This window comes from Doryrhamphus excisus, chromosome 7 (genome assembly GCF_030265055.1).
Source record: "Doryrhamphus excisus isolate RoL2022-K1 chromosome 7, RoL_Dexc_1.0, whole genome shotgun sequence".
NCBI classification, from domain to species: domain Eukaryota; kingdom Metazoa; phylum Chordata; class Actinopteri; order Syngnathiformes; family Syngnathidae; genus Doryrhamphus; species Doryrhamphus excisus.
Genome location: NC_080472.1, coordinates 19,635,189 through 19,658,048, shown reverse-complemented (window position 1 = coordinate 19,658,048; position 22,860 = coordinate 19,635,189). Strand labels below are relative to the sequence as shown.

The 22,860-nt window shown below is 40.4% G+C and overlaps 1 protein-coding gene across 4 annotated transcripts in view; it reads left to right on the top strand.

Annotated features, from left to right (window-relative positions):
- The window catches only part of chchd3a (coiled-coil-helix-coiled-coil-helix domain containing 3a), a 62,789-nt gene that overhangs the window by 8,958 nt on the left and 30,971 nt on the right, over positions 1-22,860 (top strand). For all 4 annotated transcript variants that reach the window (XM_058077717.1, XM_058077720.1, XM_058077718.1 and 1 more), the window contains 2 exons: positions 1,922-2,012; positions 9,733-9,913. In XM_058077717.1, the coding sequence (XP_057933700.1) occupies positions 1,922-2,012; positions 9,733-9,913 (272 nt within the window). The remainder of the gene's footprint in view (positions 1-1,921; positions 2,013-9,732; positions 9,914-22,860) is intronic.

The window sequence follows — 22,860 nt, the reverse complement described above, 5'->3', positions numbered from 1 at the left end:
GCTTCCACACATCTAAGTCTCTTAGAAAAACAGATAAAAATACAGTATAATTGTCTATCTGTGCAGCATGGGACCAATTTAGATGCCGCCTTCAAGGTCGGCTTGCAGCAAACTATGTGAACATGCAAAAAAACCCAATTGGGTTTGTAACTGTATATTGTTTTTTGGAGTAAAACAAAGGCTTATGTTTGTAAAATGTATCCATTTACCGTATTTTCTGGACTATCAGTCGATCCGGAGTATAAGTCGCAAAAAGCTAAAAATGCATAATTAGGTAGAAAAAAAACCATTCATAAGTCGCACTGGAGTATAAGTCGCACAAGGCCAAACATGCATAATTAGGTTGAAAAAAAACATACATAAATCGCACTGGAGTACAAGTCGCACAAGGCCAAAAATGCATAATTAGGTAGAAAAATCATACATAAGTCGCACTGGAGTACAAGTCGCACAAGGCCGAAAATGCATAATTAGGTAGAAAAACATACATAAGTCGCACTGGAGTATAAGTCACACATGGTCAAAAATGCATAATTAGGTAGAAAAAAAACATACATAAGTCGCACTGGAGTATAAGTCGCACAAGGCCAAAAATGCATAATTAGGTAGAAAAAAAACATACATAAGTCGCACTGGAGTATAAGTCGCACAAGGCCAAAAATGCATAATTAGGTAGAAAAAAAACATACATAAGTCGCACTGGAGTATAAGTCGCACAAGGCCAAAAATGCATAATTAGGTAGCAAAAAACATACATAAGTCACACTGGAGTATAAGTCGCACATGGTCAAAAATGCATAATTAGGTAGAAAAAAACATACATAAGTCGCACTGGAGTATAAGTCGCACAAGGCCAAAATGCATAATTAGGTAGAAAAAACATACATAAGTCGCACTGGAGTATAAGTTGCACATGATCAAAAATTCATATTTAGGTAGAAAAAACATACATAAGTCGCACATGGTCAAAAATGCATAATTAGATAGAAAAAAAACATACGTAAGTTGCACTCGAGTATAAGTCGCACAAGGCCAAAAATGCATAATTAGGTTGAAATTAAACATACATAAGTCGCACTGGAGTATAAGTCGCACATGGTCAAAAATGCATGATTAGGTAGAAAAAAAAAACATACGTAAGTCGCACTGGAGTATAATTCACACAAGGCCAAAAATGCATAATTAGGTAGAAAAAATTATGTTAATAAAAAAATATGTTATTGTGATGATGTGCTAACAATCAAATCTGGTGCTTGTCTCACCAAACTGTTACTGACACCTAGTGGGCAATGTAGAATACTACATTCACAATTAAAATGCTTTTTGTATTTTAGTTCAGAGATCATTTATCAATGAAAAAAGAAAAGAGTGAGGGCATGATGTTCAAACCGTGATGTAGCAATGGACGTTTTTAGCACATTAGTACTTTATTCCATTGAACTTTACCTTAAATGTATTTTCTTCCATTTCACTGTTAAGAAAAGGCCATCACGGAAGAAAGGTGCGCATTTGCGTGTCCGGGCATCATGACATTTTACCAGGTAATAACAATAGCCGCTGACAGGAGGGATAATCCCATCTAACTAATGCAGTGTGAGTGCAATCTCCGCACTTCCGCACGCTGCAGCACACCGTGTGCCTCTTGTGTCTTCAGAGCACGTTTTGGCCCGGTCGCCGCCTGCCATCTATACTTTCATGCTTAATTACCTGCCAAGATAGACGGCGAGGACACCAGAGGCGTCCACGTGTGTGATGTCCCTGACATGGATATAGGTAGATAAAGGTTGCGGGGGATTTGAGCGTATAGAAGATGTCTGTGCTTGTGTGTTGTGAAAGGTAATTTTCATGAAAGTGTACAAGGTCTTTTGCTAGGTTATGTCCAAACACGTCCATCTCCAACAGCTTTTCTGTCATGTTTTAGTTGATGAAGAATCCCTGAAGAAGATCAGTGACGAGTTGTACGAAGGCCTGGAGAAGCAGAGAGTCAAAACGGAGCAGGAGCTCCAAGCCTGGTGAGATACAAACACAATATTAGCTACACTTGCACTATTATACTACTATTTCATTTGATTTTCAAACACCCTGGACTGGTCGCCAGCCAATCACAGGGCACATATAGACAAACAACCATTCACACTCACATTCATACCTATGGACAATTTGGAGTCCCCAATTAACCTAGCATGTTTTTGGAATGTGGGAGGAAACCGGAGTACCCGGAGAGAAAACCCAAGCATGCAAACTCCACACAGGTGGGATTGAACTGTAGGTCTCCTAGATTGAACTCTAGTAGGTCTGTGCGCTAACCTACACGACCGCCGTGCAGCCTGATTTGATTTTGGGGTGGAAAATCCAACGAAATACAGCTGGAATAGGTGCAGATTCTGCAAGATCTAGAAAGCTTTCTGTGCGGGTTATTGTGTGTAGCTGCTCTATAAGCCTAACCCTAACCGTATTTTTTTTTATTTTATTAATTTGCAAATAACTACATGAAATTTTATGTACCGTATTTTCCGGACTATAAGTCGCACTTTTGTTTCATAGGTTGGCTGTTCCTGCGACTTATACTCCAGAGCGACTTATGTATGTTTTTTCCTACCTAATCATGCATTTTTGGCCTTGTGCGACTTATACTCGAGTGCGACTTATGTATGTTTTTTTCTACCTAATTATGCATTTTTGGCCTTGTGCGACTTATACTCCAGTGCGACTTATGTATGTTTTTTTTCTACCTATTTATGCATTTTTGGCCTTGTGCGACTTAGCCAAAAGCGCTGCGTCTCATATTGACCCGAATGAGGTGATAACAGGGGCAAAGCTTGTAACTTCCAGAGCCCGTAAATGCAGGAGTGCTTCAGCTCACACTGCCTTCATAAAATTGTAAAGAAAAGGCTGCATTTTGTTGTTTGAGCCCCCCCCCCCGTCCTACCCCGGGGGCAATCGAACACCATTGCTTCTTCTATGATGTAAAAGCAAGGAAAATGGGTGACGCGGCAGAAATGCAGCCATTTAACATTTAGCAGACTTGTAAAAGTGCGTTATTTTCCAGAATGGAGATCTATTTTCAGGCCGGGGGTGTAGTGGCCAGTGTACACACACACACACACACACACACACACACACACACACAAGTGCAGCTGATGATTGCTTTCTTGTTTAGGCCTGCATTTTTTTTGGTCTCTCGAGTCTAAACGAGGGCTTGAAAGCCAACATGATGTCCATTAATTGCAAGGAGGGAGCAATTCTGAAGCACTTACGCCTTTGAAGGGACATCAATACGCAGGCTGCATGAAGCGGCTACAATAAAAAAAATAAAACATAAGAGCGCAAAACAACGATTTGTCCGAGCTACTTTTCTCTTGAATGAGTCTAAAGGAGGAAGTTAATCAATAACCCGATAACCTAACACTACCTCCTCCTGAATTGAGAGAGTGTGTGTGTGTTGTATTTGGTGTGTGTTTAGCAGCTAATCACAGTTGTCTATTCACTCGGGTCCACTGGACAGTATCCAGGTCTATTAAAAAGGGGAGGGGGGCACAATTATTGCACCTGCTTGCTTCTTGATGGTCAAAAAGGAAGTGAACTCCTCACGAGAAAAAGCGCCGACCTTCCTCCGGCGGCAGGCTGAACGGATGGCCTGCTCCAACGCTCAGGAAATTACCTCAGGTTAGCACCTTTCCTTTCGCAGGCATGATTAATTGATCCGGAGAAGTAAAGTGCTGATGTGTTTCGGGAAAAAAGGGATGCAGATTGGAAAAAAACACAGATTGGAAGATGGATATGCTGACCTTTATGACTATTAATCAAAGCGGGGACACATCTGAAATGTTACTAATTACATCCGGTATCAGAAATGGGATTGACACCTGTGTAGGACTGAAACGGACGAAAAAGGGTGGGACTAAAAATTTGTCAATACATGCACCCCGACTGTGTTCCCTGTAGGGCATAATTAGGTAAGAAAAAACATACGTAAGTCGCACTCGAGTATAAGTCGCACAAGGCCCAAAATGCATAATTAGGTAGAAAAAAAACATACATAAGTCACACTGGAGTATAAGTCGCACAAGGCTAAAAATGCATATTCAGGTTGAAAAAAAAACATACATAAGTCGCACTGGCGTATAAGTCGCACAAGGCCAAAAATGCATAATTAGGTAGAAAAAAACATACATAAGTCGCACTGGAGTATAAGTCACACAATGCCAAAAATGCATAATTTGGTAAAAAAAAAAACATACATAAGTCGCACTGGAGTATAAGTCACACAATGCCAAAAATGCATAATTAGGTAGAAAAAAACATACATAAGTCGCACTAGAGTATAAGTCGCACAAGGCCAAAAATGCATAATTAGGTAGAAAAAAACATACATAAGTCGCACTGGAGTATAAGTCACACAATGCCAAAAATGCATAATTAGGTAGAAAGAAACATACATAAGTTGCACTGCAGTATAACAAGTCAAGTTACAAGTCTGCTAAATGTTAAATGGCTGCATTTGTGCCGTGTCACCCATTTTCCTTGCTTTTACATCATAGACGAAGCAATGGTGTTCGATTGCCCCCGGGGTAGGACGGGGGGGCTCAAACAACAAAATGCAGCCTTTTCTTTCCGAATTTTATGAAGGCAGTGTGAGCTGAAGCACTCCTGCATTTACGGGCTCTGGAAGTTACAAGCTTTGCCCCTGTTATCACCTCATTCGGGTCAATATGAGAGACGCAGCACTTTTTTTTTTTGCCATTTCCACGTTTCCTCACTCCTCACACAAATAAAGTGAAACACAAAATCATGATGGCCGCATCGGCGTGTGCGACACTTGGGAATAAGTGTTGTCTCCTAAGTGCTGGACTTTGATTGGCTTCCTCCTGTGTTTGCCTCTTTGGCAGTTAAAGATACAAGGTAGTTAAAAGTTTGCTTCTGTTGAGATCGAGTGAATTTTCCCCACACAAAGTCTGAAGGCTTTATTGGCTCGGCAGAGCTTTCAAGCCATAAATGAACTCCATTTTTTTTTTTTTTTAAGCATGCTAGAAAAGTTAGGGCTCAGTGAGGAGTCAATTTGGATGTACGGGTCTACACCCCCCCCCAAACTGACTCATTTGTTTGCAGGGTGCAGCTTTGCCTCCGCTGCCACTCTCGGCGAGGCATCGGAGCAGAACCACTTCCAAGAAATGGAATGAGTGCGGGACAGAAACCGCTGTCGCTCCGGCATCAACCCATGGCGCCCTTTTGTCATTTGTTCATCGGTTGTTTGCGTGGAGATGATTCAATGAGTTCCACTTCCTGCGGTTATAATGGCGATGTTTGTGCACCGCATTGCATCATCAAGGATGCCGCGGCTGACCGTATGCTGCTGATCGGCCATCGCCGACATAGACTTTTTTTTTTTATAGCTGCTTGCAAATGATGGCTCGGAACAGCGTTATGTTACTTCCGCTTCTAAAATGAATCATCGGCGTGCATGTGGCCTCCTCGCATTCAGGTGCGTTTATGTGCGAGTGCATACGTGTCAGGGAGCGTGCGCACGGGGGCCATAAAATATTCATGGCCAGCATTCAGCGACATTATTCCTAACATCAATATTGCATAGGGCCTCTAAATGCCTTTGTTTCAGGGCGCTTTCTGCTGGACTCCATCCTGGATGACAAATGTAGACGAATGTAAACATTCATGAGACCGAGGCACGTAATGCAGAGGCGGGATTCTTCAATTGCGTTTGGGATCGTGGTATATAGGTAATGGTAATGGTTTAATTCTATTTGAACAGGCATCAGATTACAATTGAATGCATCACATAATCAGTTCACAGTTCCACATGTCCAAAAGGAGTAGGAAGAAGCAAAGCTTATTAAATCCTACCCCTCCATCTGGTACTTTTACAATCAGTAACTGTTACATTTGTTCACTTCCTGCTTTCCTAATATCATTTATTATTTTTTTATGTATTTTATTAATTTTTATTAATTATTTTTTCTAATTTTTGTATTTATTTATTTTTGTCACGTACTGAAGTAATGGTTTAATTTCATTTGAACATGCTTAATTTGAAGCAAAGCTTATTAAATCCTACTCCTCCATCTGGTACTTTTACAATCAGTAACTGTTACATTTGTTCACTTCCTGCTTTCCTAAAATAATTTATTTATTTTTTAGATATTTTTTAATGTATTTTATTTTGATTTATTTATTTTTGTATTTATTTATTTATTTTTGTCATGTGCCTAAGTAATGGTAATGGTTTAATTTAATTTGAACATGCATCAGATTACAATTGAATGCATCCCATAATCAGTTCACAGTTCCACATGTCCAAAAGGAGTAGGAAGAAACAAACCTTATTAAATCCTACTCCTTCATCTGGTACTTTTACAATCAGTAACTGTTACATTTGTTCACTTCCTGCTTTCTTAATATAATTTATTTATTTTATTTGTTTTTTATTAATTTTCTTTTTTTTAATTTTTAATGTATTTTATTTATTTTCATTTATTTATTTATTCATTTATTTTTGTCACGTGCCGAAGTAATGGTTTCAGGTTTTTTTTTTTTTTTTTTTATTATTTCGTTTTTTTATTTAAGTATTTTATTTTTGGAAATGACAAAAAACACAACTAAAATCGGGAAAACAGGACAGCCGGACAAACAAGAATCTCAACGCTAAAGAGAAAGGGACCCAAGCTACTGCTCAGCGTCACGCCACCAGCCAGCAAGAATCAGCTGAAGGGCCCTTGAGCATGACGAGGAGGTGGAGAGAGGAGTCTGCAGCAGATGAGAGCACACCTGCACACGTTTATATGCTTCAGAGAGGGCGGGGCCAATCAGCGGGTTTCTGAAAACACAAGAAAAAAACCCTAATTGGACACTTTTTTTTATATGGCAACGACTGGAGCCAACCCCGGAACACAGGTGCCGTCGGACGGTGGCCGATGCCAATACCCTAGCATCAACACCAGCGGTGCCAGAAGGTCAAAGGCCTGCCGCCATACTGCATGACTTCCTGTTAGGTGCTGCCCCCCTCTTGGGTTCTTACGTCCGTAACTCCATCAACCCATCAGCACAGACCGCCAACGCCAGCTGTTCTCTTGGAAGTGGCGCTGCTTCATTTTTAGGAAGTCCTTCAACATCATTCCATTACTCAGATAATTCTTTTTTTTTTTTCTCGCTCTCGCCGTCTCTCGCCTCTTCCCCACCTGGTGTCAGTCCTTTACAGCCAAAGGAAAAATGACTCCAATATCCCAGGCAGAGTACAATATTGGCTAGACAGCAATAGAGCTGGAGCAGACAGATAGCATCCAGTTAGGCATAGCAGCTCGGAGGAAGCCCTCTTTTTTTTGGCTAGCCTTTTTCCACCATCTTTGTACGTGTTTTTGCATCCTAGCAAAACCAGTTCACGGCTCCAAATCGTGACCAGGAGTCTTCTTGAGTAAAGTAACGCTGCAGTGACCAGGCAGGGATTGTGTGGAAATGGTGAATGTAAAAGGTCATTAAGAAGCAACCTCCCCCCCCACATTGTATGTGTGTGTGTTTGTGACTGTGTGGGCGCCCGAACCTTATGATGGATGGGGGGTGTGCCGACGTGCAGCCCAGCGGACTGTGAGCGGACGTGGCGGGGGCCTCCCTCCCATGACTTCCTCCAACTCCTCACTCTCCTCTCTTTGCTTGGCTTCCTCCAGGGCCAAACATGTCATGTTGCTGCTACTCCTTTTTTTTTTTATTTATTTTTGGAGCGGGAGCGAACCACCCACCCAACCTCCTGCTGTTCTCCGCTACTCTCTGACATTTAGTCCGATTTGCGGGACACACGGCGGCTTGGAGGCATCCAACGTGACCTACCTGTCATCTTCGTACAGATCAGTGGTGCCATGTTACGGTCATCACCGCGGTCCGTCTGTCCATCTGGATCCATCATTAACAGTATCTCAACTATATGCTACTAAAAATATATACTATACTTTGGCCCGTCTGTCCATATGGATCCATCATTGACAGTATCTCAATTATATTCTACTAAAAAAAAGCAGACTTTTTTTTTTTAGAATTTTTTTTCTCAATATTTTCACTTTATTTAGGTAAAGTTAATTTTTTTTCCATTTTTTCTGTTTTTTTTAATTAAACTATTTCGACTTTCTTGTCAAATAATCAAATTGTAAATTTGCCTTTCATTATATTTTGACTAAATGTCCATATTATAACATTTCCCCCAATTTAATTTTCTCAAACTTTATTTTGTTTTGTTTTTCATATTTTTTTTCTACATTTTTTTGTTGTTGAAAATTTTAGGTCTATGCCACTAAAATGATGTTTGTTCGAACTTAACGAGTGTATTCTCGCAAAAATGGAATACAGCTTTATTCTCTTAATATTTTGACTTTATTCTCTTACAATTTTATTTTTTTTTCAATTTTATTTTGTTTTATTTTTTTCTGTGAATTTTCTGCTGCTAGCCACAATAACAATCTTTATTTAGTTTTGTTTCTCATAATAATATTTTTTCTCAAACTTCATTTTGTTTTGTTTCTCATATTTTTTTAATAAATTTTTTTTTCAAAATTTCAACTCTATGCCACTAAAATGATGTTTGTTCTAACTTAACGAGTGTATTCTCGTAAAAATGTGACTTATTTCATTGGAATACAGCTTTGTTCTCTTAATATTTTGACTATATTCTCTTACAATTAAATTTTTTTTCTTTTTTCTTTTATTTTATTTTTTGGGTGAATTTTCTGCTACTAGCCACGATAACCATCTTTATTTAGTTTTGTTTCTCATAACAATATGACTTAAAAAATATTGAAATATTTCCATTTTGTGCTACTAAAATATGATTTTTTCTCATAGTATTATGTTTTGACTTTATTCTTGTAAATGTACTGCTGATTTTTCTTTTCAGTTTTGTTTTTTAATTATATTTTTTGAATTTTTGGCGTCACCCCGGCTGCTCAGAGCGTGTGCCTGAAAACAGTGCAGTTTGCTGGGGAACGGCAGGTGGCTCACCCCACTCTACCCTCCGGAAGAATATATGGTGCATCTGTACGTTCAATAGTTTGAATGTACAGGGAAATTCTCACTGAACTATGTTTCCTATCTTCCTATCTTTAAGTTTACGCTGTCTGAGAATTCAACTCAAGATTCAACTTTTTTTGGTCTCCTCCGCCAACGTTCTTTCAGTCTCAGCTGCCAGAATTTTTTTCGTCTTTTTTTTGTCTTTTCTGTCTTCATCTTACCTGGTCGTCGCCACTGAGGATGTTTCAGGGTTTCAGGGACGTTCCTCCTTTGCTCTAATCAAGCGCACCGTCGCTGCACCAGGAAGCGTGTTGCTAAGTAACTGCAAGAACCCAGCGGCGGGGTTCAAATAGTGGTCTTGGTGTCTGCGGAGAGCTTAATGCTGCTGTTTTTTCCAGACGTTAAATATTGACGGAGTATTTGGGAAAGATACATATTGATCTTCTTTGTTTTGTTGCCATCTCTCTTTGTTTGCAGACGCCTGTGACACGTATGGCTTGTAAATGAATGAATAAGCAAGTAAATTAGCATTTATCTGTGCCTCATTAGCGCCCTAATTACATTGGTGACCTTTTTTGAATGATTTTGGTACATGCTGTAAATATGTCACACCATGCTTGTGTCACTCGGACGCTTGGATCGTGTTAGGAAAATGACAGACTCCCTCATCAATGCATAGATTCACGTAAAAATGATATCCCCGGAAGATGACCTATGGATGCTCCACAGGCTGGAGGCCGAGAAGGCCCGTGCGGCAGCGCAAGCCCAGGCTGACACCAAGCGCCACGTGGAGGACGAGGTGTCCAGGATCCTGTCTGCAGAGCGCGTCGTGGCCCAGGAGAGCATCCAGCAGGCCGTCCTCAGGGAGAGGATCGCCACAGAAGACGAGAAGCTCCGTGCTCAGCTCTATGTGAGTACACCCGTCGCTTATTGTTCATGTTTTTTTTTTTTTCTTATTGTGCACACACTGTGAATCTATGTGCCGCAATCAACTGGTCGTGCCTGGCTCACTGACAAACGTCAGGATTTATGGCGTGGAATTCTAGTTCAGATTCATTTTTGCAAATATTATTTTGTACAATAAATTTAATTAATTAAAGTAATTAAATTAAATGAATTTAATTTAATTTTATTCATAAAATAATTGTATTTTATTCATAAAAGTAATTTAATTTAAATAATTTTTATTGTAAAATATTTATTGCACTCTAGTTCAGATTCATTTTTGCAAATATTATTTTGTATGAATAAATTTAATTAATTAAATAAATTTTACTCATGAATATAATTAAATTTTATGAATAAAATTAATTTAATTAAAATTATTTTTATTGTAAAATATTTATTGCACTCTAGTTCAGATTCAGTTTTGCCAATATTATTTTGTATAAATACATTTTATTAATTAAAGTAATTAAATTAATTAAATTAACTAAATTAAATTAATTTAATTCATAAAAATAATTACATTTTATGAACAAACAAATGAACATTAATTTAATTAATTTAAATTATCTTTATTGTAAAATATTTATTGCACAATTTAAAAATATATATTTATAGGCCTAAGACATTTTTTTTTAGATTTTCAAGTGGGCCTGAGTTGGTAAAAGTTTGGGAACCCCTGCTCTAGTTTATTGATTCTCAGCTTTCACACACAAAACACTTTGCGCTTGTGAGCTGAATGCACACTAACACAACACACGGTAAGTAAATATCTCAACCATGTCATCTAATATTGCTCATCGCCGCCTCTTTAACTTTCTGTTCGTTGGTCTGAATTCTCCTAAATTGCTACTATAAGCATTCTGCCATGTATTGTTTTCGGGGCTAAACACATTTACTGTGCTCCAAAGCAATGCTATTGATTATCTAGCTCATTTCACACACTCACGGCCGTCATATCAAACATATTACTTTTTGGCGAGAAAAGAAAGCGACTCCTGCACATTGTTCTTCATTCTCGATAATAAATTCATAAAGATGTCCTGGAAACAAGCTCGGTTTGTTGCACCTTGCTACGGCGGGACACGTTGTTATGAAGTATCTTTTAAAAAGCGGGTCAATATTCAATCAGGTGCTTTGACTGTATTTCCATGTGCTTTTAATTGAATGCCAATTGACCTGAAGCCCCGCTCTCCACATTCATTGGCGCTGAAAACATTTGTCATTGGAGCTTGCCGCTGCTGTTGGGCGTGCTATTGATTAGCGACAACCCCCCCCCCCCCCCCCCCCCACACACACACACCCCACAATACCGCAGCCCCTCCAACACACCTCTGCTCATTAAGATACAGGTCACGGCGCCATGCCTTCTTGAACAACGTACATTTTCTCCTCCTTCACACGCAATGTGAACAGTTATGCCTCCCCACGCTCGGCTATAATCGCCCGTAACGTCTGCCGCCATGCCAAGTTACAATTGTCGTCCAGGGCAAATATTTCTATTCAGTCCATTGATTGTGGGCCCATCTTTACTCACCCTGACTTGAAATTGGATGAACTAGCTTGTGGATGGACTGACACGTATAAACATATAAACGTACAGAATATACCTATGTATTTAGTATATTTGTACATGTATACAGGATTTTTGCTATATAAGATATAGCTTATATATATAGCTGATACTTAGATATAGCTGATACTGACACTGGTGTTTGACGGCTACTATTTAGTGCAGCTGCCAGGTGACGACCTGTGAGGCGTCTTTGTCTTCAACTTTTGCATCGTTTTTATGTCCTTGTTAGACCCAGTTTGTGCTGCTCTCTGAATGGAGTAGTTAACATGTTAGCATGGTAAGGGATTTTTTAGATGGGTTTTCTACTAATCTATTAGCCTTATGAAATGATGAACTTGGATTAGCAGCCATACCAGGAGATTGATGCAGAGGACTGACAGTTGTTGATAGTAGGCTTCTATGCAAAAATGTCCATCCTTCTTTGAAAATCATCTGATTCATTTTCATTGTTTGTGAAATGTATACAAATGTTTGTGAAATGGAAAAAAAAATTGTGAAATGCATGAAAATTTGTTTTTCTTTGGAAAACAAAGACATTTGCAAGCGATCCCAAACTTTTGAGCGGTTGTGTAGCTTTAAAACATAATATTCTATGTGCCATGTTTGTGTCCTTGTTAGACCTTGAACTTGTTTGTGCTGCTCTCTGAAGGGAGTAGTTAACAGCATGGTAAGAGATTTTTTTAGATGGGTTTTCTGCTAATCTATTAGCTTTATAAAATGATGAACTTGGAATAGCAGCCATACCAGGAGATCGATGCCGAGGACTGACAGTTGTTGATAGTAGGCCTCGATGCAAAAATGTCGATCCTTCTTTGAAAATCACCTGATTAATAGGCTGGAATTTAATGACTTCATAACATACCACAAAACAAATAATATATTTAGATTAATTAATAGATTTAGCATGGTTTTTATGTCCTTGTTAGACCCAGTTTTGTGCTGCTCTCTGAAGGGAGTAGTTATTTGTTATTTATTATTAGTTGTGAAACGGATAAAAATGTTTGTGAAATGGAAAAAAAAAATTTGTGAAATGCATGAAAATGTGTTTTTCTTTGTAAAACAAAAAAATTTGCAAGTGATCCCAAACTTTTGAGCGGTAGTGTATATGTAAAAATACTAATGATTAGTATTTCACGTCACAGTCTCAAAGTTTACAGATCACCAAACAATGGACCCTCCGATCGTTATCGGTCGATATCATTGAAAAAGGGACTGTATCGATATCAGCTGATTGACAGATCCCCTCTGCCAATCAGCTGCAGCATCCAGAACAATCATGTCTGCCGTGTGTGGGTCTTCCAGTCTTTGTTAGCGATAGAAGTTTTGCGCCCTACAAAGAAGCGATTGCCGTTATGGACCGCTGACCTGGTTCGAGTGCACTCTTGAGTTAGACTTCAGTGTGGCGAATGTGATGGAAAAGCACCCTTACCCGCCAGACTCCCACTCCCACTCCCCCTTCCTGTGACAGTCCTTCTTCCATCCAGTCAATCCACTAGTAATTGAAACGTCACAGGAGCGTGGGCAGGGTTGCGTGTTGTCACTCACTGTTGTCTTCCACGAGAAGAAGGCATGTTCGGTGTCAGGGTTCACACGTGTTCTGCCACTACAAGACCATGGAGAAGGACTTTGATCAGCGGAGTTAATTGGTAGACTCGTTAGGTGCAAATCAAGCTTTCATTGGATTTGGGTGGTCAATACCAGGGAAGGTTAGTAGCCAGAAAGACTCTTGACGTCCCCTTGAATGTAATCATGAATAATGATAAACGCTAGCACGCACGATTAATGTACTCTCTTCTTCACAGTCGAGAGTTAATTGAATCACACAGGGAGCTCCATCACGCTCCTACCCTTTTTTGGATGTTGAATGACGTGGCCCCTCGCACAGCCAAACCGGTCCAGTCGCCAATCCATCACCGGTCACGGGGTTTTTACAGGCTGCAACCTTAAGGCGGTATTTTCAATCAAACCCAGAGCCATCAATCTCCCTGAGATCCAAACCGAGTGCGTCCTACCTGCTGGCGATCTTTGGGTTATTTGCTGGTCCAAAACATCCTTCTTTAATACCACATAAGAATAAGCTTATAGGGAGGGCCTATATCATGCTTGCATCAAAGGGAATCGAATTAATTCATACTGGCGGTGTCACGAGACGATACACAAGATAGTGTCTGAGTACAAGATGACATTTTGACGTTACGTTTAAAAAAAAAAAAAAAGTTTCCCGACACGGTGGTCAAGTGGTTAGCCACACAGCTAGGAAACCCGAGTTCGATTCTACCCTTGACGATCTCTGTGTGAAATTTGCATGTTTTCTCCCCGTGCATGCGTGGGTTTTTTCCGGCTTCCTCCCACATTCCAAAAACATGCTAGGTTAATTAGCGACTCCAAATTGTCCATAGGTATGAATGTGAGTGTGAATGGTTGTTTGTCTATATGTGCCCTGTGATTGGCTGACTCGCCAACAGTCCAGGGTAGACTTCTTAAAAGTCCCTTCTTAAAGGCGACCTACTTGTATTTGGTCATTTGTATTAAGTTTGTGGGTTCTTATAGAGCAGCTACACACAATAACCCGCACAGAAAGCTTTCTAAATCTTGCAGAATCTGCACCTATTCCAGCTGTATTTCGTTGTATTTTCCACCCAAAAATCAAATCAGGCTGCACAGCGGTCGTGTGGTTAGCGCACAGACCTAGAGTTCAATCTAGGAGACCTACAGTTCAATCCCACCTGTGTGGAGTTTGCATGCGTGGGTTTTCTCTACGGGTACTCCGGTTTCCTCCCACATTCCAAAAACATGCTAGGTTAATTGGCGACTCCAAATTGTCCATAGGTATGAATGTGAGTGTGAATGGTTGTTTGTCTATATGTGTATATGTATATTTCACAGAACAACATACCAATCATGTCAAATCTTTCTTTTTTCCCCCTGATCAAGTGTTCTATTATAAGCATGGATGGCTCAAACAGCCCCCCTGCCCCCCCTTTTTCCTGCAACGCTACCTTACATAAACTGCAGTCTCCACCAGATGCACTTTTCCTCCCCCTTCATGTTTCTTGCTGTCGCATTTCAGATACAGACGACTGGACCAGGCTGATAACATGCTGACAATTTAATTTCCTCAGTATTAAAGGAGACTTGCTGCGTTTTGAATTGCTGCCCCTTGGTGGTATTAAAAAAAAAAAAAATCTTTAAGAATCTTTTTTTGTGTCCGATGATGGGAAAATTAGGAGTGGGGAAAAAAAAGGTTCTCGTGTATTATCTTTTGTTTGAGATTTGAAAATGTGTGTGTGTGTGTGTGTGGGGGGGGGGGATTTTTGTTCCTCCCTCCTCTTTCTCTCCCACGCTCTCTTTGTGATTCCGCTCTTGGAAGGAGTCCACTGAAGCATATCTTACATGTCGGCCAGCCCGACCTCACCACTGCCCAGGGTGTGGTGCCCACACGCCGTGCCAGTATGTGGGGTGGAGGGTGGGGTAGGGGTGGGGGGGTAGATGGAAGGTCAGTGCTTAATTGGCAGGCCATTTGCTGGCACTCTGCCGACACCGGGCCCTCCTCACCCTGTCAGCTAATTGGGACAGCGAGTGGGCATCAACAAAACAGCAGCTTGTGCATTGATTGAGTGAATGATGGATGGATGGATGGAAAACGGTGGCCAGACAGCTTATATTGTACAGTAAATGTACTGACAAGTCTTATTGCATGTAAATGAATGGAGGCCGGCCCGCAAAATTATTCAGTAATTAATTTTTTTAATGCGAGGTACTCCTCCTAGTAATAAAACACATTTTTTTCATATATCAATAAATGAATCAATTTATAATAAATAAATAGTAAATATATAATAATTTATATGGCCATAGCACCTTGTACTTCGGTACGTGACAAAAAATAAAACAATAAAAATAAACAAAAAAAATAACTAAATAAATAAATTATATTATTAAAATTATTATATTGAAATAAAACCAATTTTTGTGGCGTGTGTGTATGCTAGCGGCCCCGCCACCTCCCACAGAGACAAAGCGACCGTATGACTGACAAGCCTTACTGCATGTAAATGAATGGAGGCCGGCCCGCAAAATTATTCAGTAATTTTTTTTAATGCTAGGTACCCCCCCTAGTAATAAAACACAATTTTTTCATATATCAATAAATGAATACATTTATAATAAATAAATAGTAAATATATCATATAATATATAATATACAAGACAAAAATAAAACAATAAAAATTAAATAAAAAATAATAATAAAATAAAAAATAACTACATAAATAAATTATATATTATTAGATAATATAATTATATTATAATATATAATAAATAATTAAATTCACAGACAAAAACCTTTGACACTTAATGAGTGTGTGTGCTACTTTTTGTTTCCTGTTCTATTATTTTCCCGCAAGAATCTGCCTTGTATCTGCATCATGAACTCCTGAAAAATGAAAGCCTGATCTTTGTGTGTGTGTGCGTGTGTGTGCGTGTGTGTGTACATTTGAGCTATTTGATTTGAATAGCGCGCTTTCGTCGGAACCTCCTTGCTCTATTCTTTTATGAATAGTTTCCTCCGGCTTCTGACAAGCGAGCTGTATCAGTTAGCTTCAGTGGAAGTGAATGTTTCCGCAGGAGCTAATGGCGCTGGCGGCTCTGGGTTTTTTTTTTTTTTTTGATTGAAGGCTGGGAAAAAAAAACTTTGACATGGAGAGAACAAAGACAGAGTGGCGTCAAGGAGGCTGTGAAGAGCTGAAAAAAAAAACCACGGTGCTGATGCATGTGCGGGGAGGCAGCGAGTGAATAAATGGGGGAATAAATAGAGGCGGCTGGAAGGAGCAGACAAAATAGAGATATTGATTTACCAGGCAGTTTTGAAAACAACCTCCAATTAGGAAACAAACACACACAAAACTGCGTAAAAAAGTGCAAACTTTGAACAAGCCTGAAAGTGGGGGGGGGGGGAAGCCTTTCAATACAAGGACTTATTTCGGGAAGGAGTAGGGTGAAATAAAAGTCAGGCAAGTCATCCGGGTGACCATGGTCTCGATAGACAGATGCTGGAGGTGGACGGCGGGCCCCCCTCCCAGCTTCAGCGGGACCTCGTAGGACCACCTGCCGCAGAATGAATATGCATGTGTGCAGACAAGGACGCAAACATATGGAGGCAAGTAAGGATCCCCGGGCCGCTCAAACGCGTGTACAAGACAGGCGAGGCACATTCAGTCCGAGGTCCCAATGTCAGCAACGCGTCCTGACGCTGTCGGTTTCCCGCCACGTGTCTCTTTGCCCCTGTCTTGGGTCGGACATTCTTCTCACCTTCTACCTGACTTACGTTGTCCTCTTCTGTCCCCCGAAACGCCCTCCACGTCAAAGACTTCTCCGTCTCTTCTTCATGAAGAATGCGTTCAATCTTTTGTCATAGCGGACCTCATCTGGCTTTATTCTCTTTAAATTGCCTAAAAATCATCCAATACTTCTCTACAAGAGAGGAGAAATATGATCTCAGGGAAGAAGTACATTTGAAACACTTCTATGCTAGGACTACGTTAAAAAGCCATAGCATTTCAGTATGTGGAATCAAACTATGGAATGGATTGAGTAAGGACCTCAAACAATGCACAACGATGAGCCAATTCAAGAAACAATACAAGCAGTTGATGTTTGCTAAATACAAGGATGAAGAGTCTTCAACCAGTCATGATGTGCTATATATATATATATATATATATATATATATATATATATATATATATATATATATCACTATATTGACACTTACTATAGTACCCATTATGTCATTGGATGGTCATATCACCTTGTACTTTGGTACGAGGTACATTATTAAAAAACGTAAACTGTATTATGAAAGTACTTAAGTATTAATAAAAAATTAATAAAATACAGTAAAAAAATAAAAATAAAAATAAATAAAATACATAAAAAATAAAAAATAAAATTTAGGAAAGCAGGAAGTGAACAAATGAAACAGTTACTGATTGTAAAAGTACCAGATGGAGGGGTAGGATTTAGCTTTGCTTCTTCCTACTCCTTTTGGACATGTGGAACTGTGAACTGATTATGGGATGCATTCAATTGGAATCTGATGGATGTTCAAATGAAATTATACCATTACCATTACTTCGGCACATGACAAAAATAAATACATAAATATTAATAAAATACATTCAAAAAAAAAATATATTATGGAAAGCAGGAAGTGAACAAATGTAATGTGTAATTGTATGGTCATATCACCTGGTACTTTGGTACGTGACTAAAATAAAATAGGAAAAAAATAAACAAAAAAAACCCTTAAACTGTATTATGGAAAGCAGGAAGTGAACAAATGTAACAGTAGCCACGTTTACATGAGTATTTCGGCGAGATCCCAGAAAGCTGAAAAATTTTTCAACTTTTGTGGCTTTGTTTCATTGACGGACCAATGAGCGGACAAGATCCTATCCAGTAATCTGTCCTGGGTAAACATGGAGGTAAATAGGAGGGGAAATTAATTAATTAATTAATTCGTTCATTTTCTACCGTTTTTCCTCACGAGGTACACCCTGGACTGGTGGCCAGCCAATCACAGGGCACATGTAGACAAACAACCATTCACACTCACATTCATACCTATGGACAATTTGGAGTCGCTAATTAACCTTGCATGTTTTTGGAATGTGGGAGGAAAACATGCAAACTCCACACAGAGATGGGCGAGGTTGGAATTGAACTCGGGTCTCCTAGCGGTGAGGCCTGTGTGCTAACCACTAGACTACCGCGCCGGCGGAAATTAATTAGTTAATTAATTTGGATGATAGATTAGTTAATATATGCAGCTCCAATCTATCTGGAGTCTGGGAAAAACATGGAATTTTGAAATGTGAAATCTGTCCTGGATCCTGGCTGAGACCATCTTACATATGCCCCCCCCCACCTCCATGTCTTGGTAATGAAGGTTCAGCCCTTCGTATCTCATGCGTGTTGGAAGTGACAGATGATCAGGGGGCCCTCAGAGGTTGCCCTCCCCTGAGCTGGCGACCGAAGGCAGCGCCACCTCCAGACAATCAATCAATCAGTTTACACTGCAGGCATCCGATCAGCCACTTAATCAGTCCGGGAGGGGGGGTGGTGGGGGGGACGGGGGCAGATGTTGTAGCCGCCAGTGCAGCGGTGGCAAAGGCTGAGGGGGCTTGAAGTGTCAGAGAGTAGAGAGGAAATTGATTTTTCATGTTTCTAGCAGGATTTCGCAAGCTTCTCGGAGGAGCGTTTCCCCAGATGTCCCCCCCCCCCTCCTTCCGCTTTCCTGAAAATATCTTTAGAAGAAGCCAGCCCTAGTTATCTCTGATGAGATTATATATTACCATAAACCCCACTGTTTATGTTTGCCCAAAATAAACATAGCATATTTTTCAACAAGATGGAAATTAGGATGTCCTAGCTTCATTAAGACCTCATTTGTGGTCTAAGCCAATGAAGTCCAGACTACACAAGGACCCCACGTTCATCTTTTGGCCTTTTGGCCTCTTGGTCCCTGTCCTGGTAAGGTCAGCCATCTCACCCACAATGTCAGTGGGTCTTCTCGAGGCAAGGTATCCCGTCTGCACCAGACTTTCCCATGCATCCTTCATTTGTTTTTTGGGATCATTCTGGTTGCCAGTACAACATTTTATCGGCCATTTTCAAGATGAAGACCAAAGACCTGCACGGCGGTTGAGTGGTTAGCACACAGGCCTCACAGCTAGGAGACCCTAGTTCAATCCCACCCATCTCTGTGTGGAGTTTGCATGTTCTTCGGGTACTCCAGTTTCCTCCCACATTCCAAAAACATGCTAGGTTAATTGGCTGGATGGATTGATGGATGTTCCTACTTGGCTGCACGGTGGTCGAGTGGTTAGCACACAGACCTCACAGCTAGGAGACCCGAGTTCAATTCTACCTTCGGCCATCTCTGTGTGGAGTTTACATGTTTACATGTTCTCCCCGTGCATGCGTGGGTTTTCTCCGGGTACTCCGGTTTCCTCCCACATTCCAAAAACATGCTAGGTTAATTAGCGACTCCAAATTGTCCATAGGTATGAATGTGAGTGTGAATGGTTGTTTGTCTATATGTGCCCTGTTATTGGCTGGCTGGCCACCAGTCCAGGGTGTACCCCGCCTCTCGGCAGAAGTCAGCTGGGATAGGCTCCAGCACCCCCCCCCCCCCCCCCAGTGACCCTCGAGAGGATAAGCGGTTATATCTAGTACAATGATTTACTAATTTAATTTCCCTACACGGCGGGTGAGTGGTTAGCGCGCAGGCCACACAGCTAGGAGACCCGAGTTCGATTCTACCCTTGGATTTGCATGTTCTCCCCAAGCATGCGTGGGTTTTTTCCGGTTTCCTCCCACATTCCAAAAACATGCTAGGTTAATTAGCGACTCCAAATTGTCCATAGGTATGAATGTGAGTGTGAATGGTTGTTTGTCTATGTGCCCTGTGATTGGCTGGCCACCAGTCCAGGTTGTAGACCGCTGGGATAGGCTCCAGCACCCCTCATGACCCTTGTGATGACCAAACTACACATCTGTTGATTGTCGTTCTTATTCCCTCCACACTCTGGTCCTTCATCCATCTCTCATCTGTAAGCTAGACCCTGACCATGCTAACTAACGCCAAATCACAGTCACATTGCGCTGACCTTTAACCCTCCACTCCTCCCCCTTTATGTAGGTAGGATCACATACGGGACTCCCCGGGTCCGCAGCTTTGCTGTCGGTTTGTCACGGGTTCCCAAAGCTCTGTTATGGATGGGCCCCCGGTGAGCAGCTCTGACCCCCGCCCGTGAGGGAGCATTGATTGTGATGTTACTCCTGACAGGGGTGAGTCGGACCAGAGAGAGGCGGGGGTGAGTCGGAGGCGAACGGCGGCAAGGTTACGGATGATGTGTTGTTAGATAATGTGATGATTTCATTTGAGCACAATCGATCTTGGCAGCTCGCATCTGCTGTGATTTATATGCATCAAGTGCAACTTTGGAGTCGTCTTATGACAATGCAGATGTCTTCATCACCGAGGTGTGAAATGAGGAATGCATGCAGAATTGCTGATTCCTACCCCCCCCCCACCCCCCACCCCCGAGGTAGTCATGGATTTGTTTTCATTTACGTAGAAAGTGAGCCAAAGTGTATTAAAAGTTTGATTGATCCAGCGGAACGCTGCATCCTATTTCCTGCTGTGGTATTACTTTTTAGTGTCAGGGAACTCCTGAGAGCAGGGGTGGGCAAACTTTTTGACTCGCGGGCCGCATTGACCGGAGGGGACGATATAGTATTTTATATTATTTTATATTATTATTTATTATTATTATATATTTATACGTATATTTTTAAACACATTTTAAAAGTAAAAGTGTCACACAGTTTGCTATATGTGCACATTGAGATAATTTATTTGAGGTAAAGTGCATTATAAATTAAATTTATTATTATTACTATGTGCTTGTGTCCCTTTTTTCAGGAGCATTTTGTAAGCCCCATTGATTTAACAAAATTGACGGTGGGGCAGACTTTATTTTTTATTTTGTTTAATATTTTTAAATATTTTTTAAATATTTTTTTATATTTTTATATATTTTTTTATATTTTTTACATATTTACATATTTTTTATATATAGTATTTTACATGGAACAGTCCATTTGTACACATATATTTTTACACATATTTTATCCGTAAAAGTGTCATGCAATCTGATATATGTGCACTTTGTGATCATTGATTTGATGTAACGTGCGTTTATTATTATTATTATTATTATTATTATTATTATTATTATTATTATTATTATTATTATTATTATTATGTGCTTGTGTCCCTTTTTTCAGGCACATTTTGTAAGCCCCATTGATTTAACAAAATTGACGGGGGGGCCAGACTATATTTTTTAAATATTTTAAAATATTTTTTTATATATTTTTATTTTTTTATACAGTATTTTACATGTAATAGTCAATTTTTTCATGTAAAAGTGTCATGTAATCTGCTATACATGCACTTAGAGATCATTTATTTGATGTAAAGTGCGTTATAAATTAAATTTATTATTGTTGTTATTATTATTATTATTATTATTATTATTATTATGTGCTTGTGTTCCTTTTTTCAGGAGCATTTTGTAAACAACAGACCACATCAAATAACAAAATTGATAAAACGGCTACTTCAACCATTAAAAGGTTGTCTCAAGCCATGATGCCAGGTATATATATTAAATATATATGTGAAATATATAAATGAAATATGTTGGAAAGAACAGGTGGGCCATATTCAAACACTTGGCGGGCCGGATGTGGCCCCCGGGCTGTAGTTTACCCACCCCTGCTTTAGCGGATGGACGAATGGGAACAAATCCGTGGGAGAACCGGAGGTGTCGGTAGCACAGTCGTCACTCTGGCCATCGTCCATCTTGGCTCAGATTGCAGGTAATTAAAAACCACACACTTCTTAATTATTCAGTGGCTGGCTAATTGATATTCACCTTGCTTAATTGATGTTTGATCTGACCGCCAGTGTTGGCGATATTGCTACTGTGCTCGCTACCGTACTTAATATGAACCCAGGAGAGGGTGGCCGCAAGTTGAGTTCACGCTTTATTAAGTTTTAAATACGGCAGCCCCGTTTCTCCCTCTCTCTCTCTCTTCCGGTCGTGTGGAAGTCTTTGTCTTTCCGGAGGTGAGTTTCTCCCTCCAAACGCTCCTGAAATTGCGTCGTCGATTGTAAGGGACGTATTAAACAACCGATTTTTCATTCCTGGTAAATCACCTTTTATTGTCCTCAATGTGTCACTTCTTTCCTGTCTCGGATTCACTTTTCCTTTTTCTCATTCCCTCAAAATCCGCACTCCGGCTCTTCGTTATGGGGGACAAAAGGCATACGGGCAGCGGCGAGGCCTCCGCCATTGTTTGGCCTTTAGCATGATTAGATTATCTTTTAAAGTCGACTGAATAGAGGCGATCATTTGGAAGTAATCCTGACATAGTGTGCGTGTCTGGGTTTGAATGTGTCGCCAAGGAGGCAGGCCAACATGCCTTCCAGCAGATTTAAGACAGGGGGGGGGGGAGAAAAAAAAAACCCAGGACACTCATTTTCTATCACAACCTCTCCTCCTTTAATGGCACCTTAAGTCTCCCCTTCAGCACACATTTATCTCCCCGACCGCCCGCCCTCTGTGGATACAGCTGCTCCGGCTGGTGTGTGGATGGATCTATGTGTGTTTGGGATCAGCGTCTCACGTTCGTTGTTGCTTGCATCCCGCCGTCTGAGCGTGTCTTTTGTCTGCAGAGCTCTTCAGCCGCAACGCTGAACT